Raw genomic sequence first — 11,352 nt, forward strand, 5'->3', positions numbered from 1 at the left:
AAAAAAAAAAAAAAAAGCCCTACTCAAGGAAACTCATAACCAAAGAATTACCATTTCTTCTTGTCCAAATGAAATTTAGCTCATCCAGTCATACATGATCCCAAACTGAAGAAAAGAAAGGGTGTGCTCAAGAAACCAGAAAGCTACCTGGGAATACTGTAGGAGGAAGTTGAAGAAATAAAACCAAATCACCTAGCAAGGACAAGCCACTGCCTGGGCAGCTGGAGTATGAGGTGGCTGCAGGTGACAAAGAAAGAGGGATTCCTTAACTCCAGTTTTCTGAGACAAGGGGAGGGCAGAAGTCCTCTAAGGCACACTTTAGAGCAGTATACAGAACAGTGTCCGAGTTGCTGCCATGGGGAAAGGCGATGGCTTGCTTGCCTGGCACCTACTCCTAGCAGGCTTGATTCCAGCACAGGGGGGTGGGGAGTGGGTTCAAGTAATCAAGTGTTTGGACCAGACATCTGCCCTGGCCCTCTCTAACCCCGATTCCAAGTAAACTTTCAAATAACTTCTGTAGCAGTGAGCTCTTCCCAGAGCAAAAGGGGGACACACTGTTAAGTGGCAGCTGGACATCAACACTAGGACATCCCAGGGCACTTGCTTTCATAAACTCATCAGCTTCAAAAACTTGCTCTTTAGTACTGCCACCCCACTCACACAATGTTGTTGTTAGGTGCTCTCAAGTTGGCTCCAACTCAGTGGCCCTATGAACACAACACAACAAAATACACTGCCCGGTTGTGCACCATCTGTACAATCCCTACTTTGCTTGAGCCCATCACTGCAGCCACTATGTCAATCCATCTCACTGAGGGTCTTTCCTTTTTTCACTGACCCCCTACCAAGTATGATGTCCTTCTCCAGGGACTGGTCCCTCCTGACAATATGACCAAAGGGTAAAATGAAGTCTGGCCATTCTAGCTTCTAAGGATTATTCCAGCTGCACTTCTCCCAGGTCAGATATGCTCATTCTGGCAGCCCATGGTATTTTCAATATTCTCTGCCAACACCACGATTCAAAGACATTAACTCTTCTTGGGTCTTCCTTCTTCATTGTACATACAGCTTTCACATGCATTTGAGACTACTGAAAATATCATGGCTTGGGTCAGGTGCACCTTAGTCTTCCAAGTGACATGTTTGCTCTTTAAAGAGGTCTTTTGCAGCAGATTTGCCCAGTGCGATACATCATCTGATTTCCTGACTGCTGCTGCCATGGGTGTTGATTGTGGATCCAAGTAAAATGAAATCCCTGACAATATCAATCTTTTCTCCATTTATCATGATGTTGCTTACTGGTCCAGCTGTGAGGATTTTTGTTTTCTTTATATTGAGGTGTAATCATACTGAAGGCTGTAGTCTTTGATCTTCATCAGTATGTAATTCAAGTCGTCTTCATTTTCAGCAAGCAAGGTTGTGTCAATCTGCAAATAATGGGTTGTTAATTAGTCTTCCTCCAATCCTGATTCTGTGTTCTTCATATAGGCCAGCTTCTCAGGTTACTTGCTCAATATACAGGTTGAATAAGTATGGTGAAACGATACAACCCTGGTGCACACACTTACTGACTTTAAACCATGCAGTCCCCTTGTTCTGTTCAAACACCTGCCTCTTGGTCTATGCATAGGTTTTTCATGAGGATGATTAAATGTTTTGGAATTTTCATTCTCTGCAATGTTATCCATAATTTGTTAAGATCCACACAGTCAAATGCCTTTGCATAGTCAATAAAATACAGATAAACATCTTTCTGGTATTTTTTGCTTTCGGCCAACATCCAACTAAGCAATATCCCTCATTCCGCATCCTCTTCTGAATCCAGCTTGAATTCATGGAAGTTCCCTATTAACGCACTGCTGCAACCATTTTTGAATTCTCTCCAGTAAGACTTTACTTATGTGTGATATTAATGATATGGTTCATTAATTTCTGCATTCTGTTGGATCACCTTTCTTTGGAATGGACACAAATATGGATCTCTTCCAGTTAGGTAACTGGGTAGCTATCTTCCAATTTTCTTGGCATAGAATGAGTACCTCCAGCATCAATTCCCGGAGTCTTGTTTTTCACCAATACCTTCAGTGCAGCTTGGACTTCTCTTAATACCGTTGGTTCTTGATCATATAATATATTCTGGAATGGATAAAGTAGGCCTATTCTTTTTGGTACAGTGACTCTCTGTGTTCCTTCCATCTTCTTTTAATGCTTCTTGAATTGAATTGTTCAATATTGCAATTCAAGGCTTGAATTTTCCTTCAGTTCTTTCCACTTGAGAAATGTGTTTTCTTCCCTTTTGTTTTACTAATTCCAGGTCTTTGCACATTTCATTATAATACTTTGCTCTGTATTCTCAAGCCATCTTTTGATATCTTCTGTTCAGCTCTTTTATTTCATCATTTCTTCCATTTGTTTTAGCTACTTTGCTCAAGAGCAAGTTTTAGACTCTCTTCTGACATCCATTTTGGTCTTTTCTTCCTTTCCTGTCTCTAATGACCTTTTGCTTTCTTCATGTATGATGTTCTTGATTTCACCCCACAACTCACCTGGTCAGTGGTGTTCAGTGAGTCAAATCTGTTCTTCAGATGGTTTATAAATTCAGGTGTGACATACTCAAAGTCATACTTTGGCTCTTATTGACTTGTTTTAATTTTCTTCAGCTTCAACTTGAACTTCCGTATGAGCAATTGATGGTCTGTTCTACAGTCAGGTCTTGGCCTTGTTTTGACTGGTGGTACTGAACTTCTCCAATGCCTCTTTCCACAGATGCAGTTGATTTAATTCCTGTATGTTCCATCTGGTGAGGTCCATGTATACAGCTGCCATTTATGTTGTTGAAAAAAGGCATTTGCAATGAGTAAGGTGTTGGTCTTGCAAAATTCTATTGTGCTATTTCTGGCCTCATTTCTGCCACCATATTTTCTAACCACTGATGCCTTTTTGTCTCCAGCTTTCACATCCCAATCAGCAGTAACTAATCCATCTTTGGTTTATTTCAGACTGCAAAAATTGGTAAAAATCTTCAATTTCTTCATCTTTGGCTTTAGTGGTTGGTGTGTAAATTTGAACAGTAGTAGTAACTGGTCTTCCTTCTAGGCCTATGGATATTATCCTGTCACTGATAGCAATGCACCTCAGGACAGATCTTGAAATATCCTTTTTGACAATGAATATGACTGCCATCCTTCTTTGTCAATTTCCAGCATACTAGACCAACCATATGATTGTCTGATTCAAAATGGCCAATACCAGTCCATGTCCACTCACTAATGCCTAAGACATCAATCTTTACGTGTCCCATTTCATTTCTGACAACTTCCAATTTTCCTAGATTCATACTCTGGACATGCTACATTCCAATTATTAATGGACGTTTGCAGCTGTTTCTTCTCATTTTGAGTCATGCCCCATCAGCGGATAAAGGTCCTAAAAGCTTTACTCCATCCACATCATTAAGGTCAACTCTACTCTGAGGTGGCAGCTCTTCCCTAGCCTTATTTTGAGTGCCCTCCAACCTGAGACACTCATTTCTTGGCACTGTATCAGGCAATGTTTCACACTAATTCACAGATGTTTCCAGTAATATATTAGACAAGTGTTTCACTGCTCTTTATAAGGTCTTCAGTAGCCAATTTTTTCAGAAGTGTATGGCTCCATCCTTCTTCCAAGTCTGTCTTCTGGAAGCTCCACCAAAACCTGTCCACCATGGGGGACCCCGCTGGTATTTGAAATACCAGTGGCATAGCTTCCATCCTCACAGCAGCACACAAGCCATCACAGTACAACAAACTGACGGATGAGTGGTGAACCCCAAAAATTCTGTTTCTTATTTTCCATTCATTTATTCATTTGCCTTCTCCTTCACCCAAGTTAATATGTATCTAACCTCTAGTTTACTCTCCTTTCCCATCCCTGGGAACCATCAAAGAATACTTCTGTTTTTGTGAAACCCTTTTCTTGACTTTTTACAATAGTTGTCTCATAGAATATTTGTCCTTTTGTGATTGACTACTTTAACTCAGTATAATGTTCTCTAAGTTCATCCATATTAGGCTTCACAGATTGATCACTGTTCTTTAACACTGCATAGTATTCCATTTTGTCTATGTACCAGGTTTGTTGATCCATTCCTCTGCTGATGGACATTTAGGTTGTTTCCATCTTTTTGCTAGTGTGAATAGTACTGTGATGAACATGGGTATGCGTATATATATATTTGTGTCACGGCTCTTATTTCTCTAGGATATATACCTGTTCTGGTTACCTAATGCTGCTATGACAAGAATATACCACAACTGGGATGGCCTTAACAAACAGGAGTTTGTTCTCTCACAGTTCAGGAGGTTAAACATCCAAGTTCAAAGTGTGAGGCTCTATGGGCTGTGTGAAAGTCCCTCGACCTTGGGCTTTAGCTCTGCCTCTTGCTCCTGGCCCACTGAAGCCAGAGGCATCTCTTCACTCAGACAGACAGCCGCTGGCTGCTGAGGCTGAGAAGCCCAAGGTTGACAAGTAAAATGGCACAGTCCCAATGTTACCAAACCACACAGCAAGTCCATTGTAATTCAAGTTCATTATAAGTTCCAAGGTCAACAGAGCATGGCAGGCTGAACAATGACACAGCTACCTGCAGGGTCCAAGTGTGCCAATGCTAGAGACCATTCCCAAAGCTGCTTCTTATATTTGGGCAGCAGACCACATACCCAAAGCAGCTACTCAGCTGCTTACGGTAGATCCCATCATGGATCGACTGCCAGTCTCATCATGATGAATAACTACCACCATCTGCCCAGCCACTCAACCAGGCCCAGCCAAATTGACACACAAACATAATCACCACAATACCTAATAATGGAATTGCTGGATCACTTGGTATTTCTATTTTCAACATTTTAATGAAGTGCCATACCATTTTCCATAGTGGCTATACCATTTACAGTCCCACTAACAGTGTATGAGGTTTCTAGTCTTTCTACACCCTCATTAGCATATCGTTTTCTGTTTTTCTGAACTGTGCTAATAATGCTGGGGTGACATGATATCTCATTATTGTTTTGATTTGGATCTCTCTAGTGGATAATGGGGAGCTCTGGTAGCATAGTGCCTAAGGCACCTGACTGCTAACCAGAAGGCTGGCAGTTCAAACCCACCAGCCACTCCTCAGAAGGAAGGTTGGGCAATCTACTTCCGTAGTGATACTGCCTCGGCAACCCAAGGAGGGGTCACTATGAGTCGGGTCCAACTCAACGGCACGTAATAACAACAGTGGGTAATGATCACAAGCATTCCTCCATGTGTTTGTTAGGTGCTTGAATGTTTTCTTTGGTGAAGTGTCTGTTGGTGTCCTCTGTCCATTTTTTAATCAGATTATCTGTCTTTTTGTTTTTAAGGTGGTAATGTCTTGTATAAATTTCAGAGATTACCCCTTGCCTGATATGTCAGTGCCAATTTTTTTTTTTCCTGGTCTGTGGGTTCTCTTTTTACTCTTTTGGTGAAATCTTCTGATGCATGTAAGTGTTAATTTTTAGGAGATTCCACTCGTTTATTTTGTCTTCTGGTGTTTGTGCATTTTTTGTTATATTCAATAGTGCATTCATATGTCCTGAATTAGGGCCCTGAAGTTTATCCTTATTTTTGTTTTAATGGTTTTCATTTTTATAGTCAGGTCCTTGATCCAACTTGAGCTCGTTTTGTATATGGTATGAAGTAGGCGCTCCTGTCACATTTTTTGGCAAACGGATATCCAGTTTGGTCAGCACTATTTATTAAACAGACTCTTCCCTACTTACTGTGTTTTGGCTCTCTATCAAAGATCAGCTGTCTATAGGTATATGGATTTACTCCCAAGTTCTCAATTCTGTTCCAATGTCTATGTGTCTGTCACTGAATCAGTACTAGGCTGTTTTTTAACTACTGTGGCTATGTAGTAAGTTCTGAGATTGGGGAATGTGAGGCCTCCTACTTTCTTCTTCTTTAGTAATGCTTTTCTTATCAGGGTCTCTTTCCTCTCCATATAAAGTTGGTGATTAGATTTTCCATCTCTTTAAAGATGACAGAATCTTGATCAAGATTGCATTATACCTATAGATCACTTTGGGTAGGTAGTATTGACATTTTCATGATGTTAAGTCCTCCTATCCATGAACATGGTATATTCTCTTTTGGTTTCTTATAATCATGTTTTGTAGTTTTCTTTGGATATGTCTTTTGTGTCTCTGGTTAGATTTATTCCTAAGTATTTCATCTTTTGCGTGGTTATATTGTAAATGGTATTGCTTTCCTGATTTCCTTTTCAGAGTTCTCTTCATTAGTGTAAAGGAATCCAACCAATTTTTGTTATGTTGCTCTTGTACCCTGCCACTCTGCTGAAATTTTCAATTAGTTTCAGTAACTTTCTTACTGAGTCTTTGAGATTTTCTATGTGTTAAGATCATATAATCTGCAAATAAAGATAGTTTTACTACTTCTTTGCTGGTGTAGATACCTTTTATTTCCCTTTTTTACCTTACTGCTCTGGCTAGGACTTCCAATACAATATTAAATAGGAGTGGTGATAAAGGGCATCCTTGCCTGGTACCCATGCATAAGGTGAATGCAATTCTGTTCTTTTTCTGGTCACCATGCCCCAAAGCCACCACTTCATTCTTACTCTTTGTTCTCATCTCTCATATCCAGTTGTGTTCATTGTGCTTACAGAGCACCCACCTCTCAAACTGTCCATCCTTTCTGGCTGCTCACTTTTGAAGATGTTAGAATTGCCACTCTCTGCTGCCTGGCCCACCACAGTCCTTTCTAATATAGTCTCCCTCTTACCAGTTTCCAACCTATTTCCCTGACACAAGAGTGGCCCAAAACAGCATGCCTCTGTCACCCTATTCATAAAAGACCATTGGGAGGCTGGTATTCAAGGCCCATCAGACTCGACTCCAGTCTGTATGTGGTCCTGTAGTCCCACTTCAATTGGACCACACCCTATGCCCCCCAATCACAAACTGTGTACCTTTCTACCTATGCCCATGCCATTCCATCCTCTGTTCCCCACAGGACAAATTATTCATGCTTTATGACTCCAAGTACCAATACAGCTTTCTCTAACACTCCAAGGCAGATCCAAGTACTTTCTCTATTGTGACATCTGCATCTGGCACAACCTTTTCAAGAAGAATTCTATATATCATAATTGCTCTTCTGTAATTTCCCAGGAATTATTTTACTAATCTCTTAACTCTCCCAACCACATTACCAGTGCTTAGCTGGAAGGTACCTGGCCCAAACTGGGTACTCAGTAAATGTTGTGGAATGCATATAAACAGTTTCTAAGGAAACCAAGGCCAGGAAAGACTCAAACAGCAATAAAACACGAGAACTGCCCAACTTCTCTAAGCAAAGCTACTGTTTTCAGGCTGGCACTCCACTGCCTTGCCATGCCTGCCCTTCAGTGGACAAACAATAAGATCATAAGAGGAAAAAAGGAAAATACCAAGCCTTTAGGAACTGATAAGGCATCTGGCTGCTAACCAGAAGGTCAGTGATTCAAACCCACCAGCTGCTCTGTGGGAGAAAGATGAGGCAATCTACTTCTGTAAAGACTATAGCCTTGGAAACCCAAAGGGCTCTCACTATGAGTTGGAAACTACTCAATGGAAGGTTTGGTTTGGGTTTTGGGTTAGTAATTGATAAGCAACTTAAGGAACCACTGAAAAAAGAACAAATAATTCTTCAAGTATGGCCAAGTAAGGTTCTAGCAGACTCACCCTCCTGTAGATAATCATGCTGCCACAAGCCAGAGAATACCAAGAACTGCCAAAAGCCATCAGAATCTATGAGAGGCATGGAATGGATTCTCCTCAGAGCTTCCAGAAGGAACCAACTCTGCTGACACACCTCAGTTTCAGACTGCTAACCTCCAGTACAAAGAGAATAAATACCTGCTATGTTAAACCACCAAGTTTGTGGTAATTTGTTATGGCAGGCTTTGGAAATGTATACAGCACAATTTAGTGAAAAACCATTTGCCTCCCAACAACACAGTTCAAATTCAATTACCACAGCACATCACTGTAAAAGTGCAAGCTCTTCAGTCCAGAAATCACTGTATAAGTAACAGACGGGCACCATGATCATGATCAATCACATCACTTCTGTCAAAGTCTGCCAGAAAATGGTCATTGCACATCTGTTACTCAGTCACAGACAGCAAAGTTTGTAGTTGTGTTGTCTCCCAGTGACAGATTCACTAGACATTTTACAAAAATGGATCATCAAGAGTGGCAGTTGAAGAGTGAAGATAAAAGTTTCACAAAAAAAAGAAAAGTGATAATGCTGGAAGTAAAATGTGACTCTTCAAACACCTCTTCTCTCTTATACCCACATCATTCCACACCAACCCTTCTTCCTTGTCAAACTCACACCATAATCGATGCATCAGCCAATCCTTAGACAATACCTTCAGAACACCCCAAAATCTAACCACTTCTCACCACCTCCACTCCTATTAACCCTATCCAAGCCACTGTCATATATTGCCTGGATGGGCTGCAACAGCCTAACTCTCTCCATTGTAAAGTTACCTTTGCCTCCTCTTTCCATATAAGTAGATCAGCTAGAGAGATCTGTTTAGAATACAAATCAGATCATGTACCTCTTCTGCTCAAAACCCTAAGATGGTTCCTCATCTCATTCAGAATGAAACACCTAGCCCTTAAATTGAGTACCAACCCATTGTCATTGAGCTGATTTATAGTGCCCTTATAGGATACAGTATGAACTGCCCCATCAGGTTTCTAAGGCTGTAATCTTTATGGAAGCACACTGCCACAACTTTCTCCTGTGGAGCAGGTGGTAGGTTCAAACCACCGACTTTCAGTTAGGAGCCAAGTGCTTTAACCACTGCACAACCAGGGATCCTACAATGACTAGAAAGCCCCACAAATTTGCCTCTTGGCACCACCCCATTACCACTCTGACCTTATCTCTAATATCCTCTCCCCACAGTCTTTCCTTGCTGGTCTTTAAACAAGCCAAGTGAGCTCCTTCCCCAGTCTCTGCATTAACTATTCCTTCATCTGGAATACCCTTTCCCCAACAGGGCCTTACCTTCTCTAGATCACTGCTCAAATGTCACACCACTGAGGCATCCCCTGGTCTCACACACTCAGACTGCAAGCCCGCTCACCTTATATCCCCTATACTTTGGCTTTGTCTCCCTCCTTAGCAATGATCACCATCAAATATTACATGCTTTTATTTATCTTGTTTCTTATTATTCTTGTTTGTTATGTGGCCTGTGTGAGGGCTGGAATTTCTGTCTGATTTATTCAATGCTGAATTCTCAGCAACTAGAAAAGGTCTATCATACAGCAGATCCTCAGCAGGTATTTGTCAAAAGATCACAGATAACAATATCAACAGAAACCAGGATTTCTAGGAGACAGTGTTCAGCTTAGAAACTAAGTCCATGTCAAGAAAAAATAACTTACAAGCAGTTGTGGAAATCAATACAGCATTCAACACCCCCAGATGGGAGCTCCTGCAGGCAGGGCCACCATGACCCTGCTCAGTTCTGCATCCACAGAGTGCAGAACAGTGATGATAGGAGGGAGAGACTCTGAGAGTCTGTCAGGACCCCTACAGGTGATGACAAGGACTAAAACTCCAGCCCAGCAGGTACTAGGATCATGTCTGAACTCAAAGCACTTACCCCATTCCCTGTTTGAAAGCTTCAATCAACTCATTCTTTTTATTTTGATCTTCTACCCAGTACACACTTGGAATGACAAACTCTGATATCACACGGCATTCCGGACAAGCCCTGAAATAAGAATCAGGTGAGTGAGAGACTAAGTTACAAATCCTGTGCATACTATACCACTAAACCCCTTGTTCAAATGGATGACCATTTTCTTAACCAAAAATCCCAAATGGTGCAATCGCAATTGTGGGAAGAACTGAGAACCTTACTTACTGTTAAAAAATAGGTTCTTCTAAACAATAAGACAGCCCAATTTAAAAATGGGCAAAAGATCTGAATAAGCATTACTCCTAAATGGTGGGGGGGAAAAAATCCATAAAAAGATCTCCACATCATTAGTCATTTGTAGTTGTTGTTATGTGCCGTCAAGTCAGACCCAACTCATTGCAACCCGTCCTTGGGTTTCTGTGGTGGTATCACTATGGAAGTAGATTGCCCAACCTTCCTTCCAAGAGTGGCTGGTGGGTTTGAACTGCCAGCCTTCTGGTTAGCAGTCAAGTGTGTTAGGCACAATGTTAGAAATCCAAATAAGAAACACAATGATATCACTTTCATATCCACTAAAACCCAACCCAAACCCATGGTTGTCAAGTCCATTCCAACTCACGGTGACCCTACAGGACAGAGCAGAACTGCCCCCATAGTTTCCAAGGCTACAAATCTTTATGGAAGTAGACTGCCACATCTTTCTCCCGCAGAGCACCTGGTCAGTTTGAACTTCAACCTTTCAGTTAACAGCTGAGCACTTAACCCCTGTGCCACCAGGGCTCCTTCTATATTCTCTAGGATAGCTAAAATCATATAGACAATAACAAGTGTTAGGGAGGATGCAGAAAAATTGGAAATCTCACACAATGCTGGTGGGGATGCAAAATCGTACAACCACTATGGGAAAGAGTTTGGCAGTTCCTCAAAATGTTAAACATAGTTACTGTATGACCCAGCAATTCCACTCCCAGGTATATACCCAAGATATGAAAACATATATGCACATAAAAACTTGTATACTAGTGTCCACAGCAGTATTATTCATAATCGCCCCAAAGTATAGAAAGTCCCAATGTTCATCAGCTAAGGAATAGCTAAACAAAATGTGGTATATCCATGCCATGGACTATGATTCAGCAATGAAGTAATGATGTATCTACAAAATGGATGATCTCTCAAAACCCTATGCTGAGTGAGGGAAGCCAGTCACAAGGGACCATAGAGTGTAAAATTCCTTTAATATGAAATGTGCAGATCAAGTAAATCTGCAGAGAAACAAAGATCAGTGGTTGCTAGGGGCTGGAAAGAAAGGGCGATGGGCAGCGATTACAACAGAAGTTTCTTTTTGGGTGATTAAAATAATCTAAAATTAGATTGCAGTAATAGTTGCTCAATTCTGTGAATACACTAAAAACCACTAAACTGCATACTTTTATCTCAGTAAAGCTGTTCTTTTACCACATAAATGTATGACTTTTGTTAAGTTTATTGGACCTCATAATGCCTTGTTTTATCTGTAAAATGAGAATGATGGTCACAAGGTCCCTGCAAATTACAGGAGCCGTGTATGTAAAGAGCATGTACACAGGAGTTCCAGCAAGATGGCGGACTAGGCA

The 11,352-nt window shown here is 41.1% G+C and overlaps 1 protein-coding gene across 1 annotated transcript in view; it reads right to left on the reverse strand.

Moving 5' to 3' along the window:
• Positions 1-11,352, reverse strand: part of MKRN2 (makorin ring finger protein 2) — a gene marked incomplete at its 5' end in the record, with an annotated part of 29,768 nt that overhangs the window by 9,547 nt on the left and 8,869 nt on the right. The window contains 1 exon segment of the mRNA XM_007956753.2: positions 9,698-9,808. Within this exon segment, the coding sequence (XP_007954944.2) occupies positions 9,698-9,808 (111 nt within the window).

Source organism: Orycteropus afer, unplaced genomic scaffold, assembly GCF_000298275.1.
Source record: "Orycteropus afer afer isolate SDZICR_OR568_19922 unplaced genomic scaffold, OryAfe1.0 scaffold00661, whole genome shotgun sequence".
Classification (NCBI taxonomy): Eukaryota; Metazoa; Chordata; class Mammalia; order Tubulidentata; family Orycteropodidae; genus Orycteropus; species Orycteropus afer.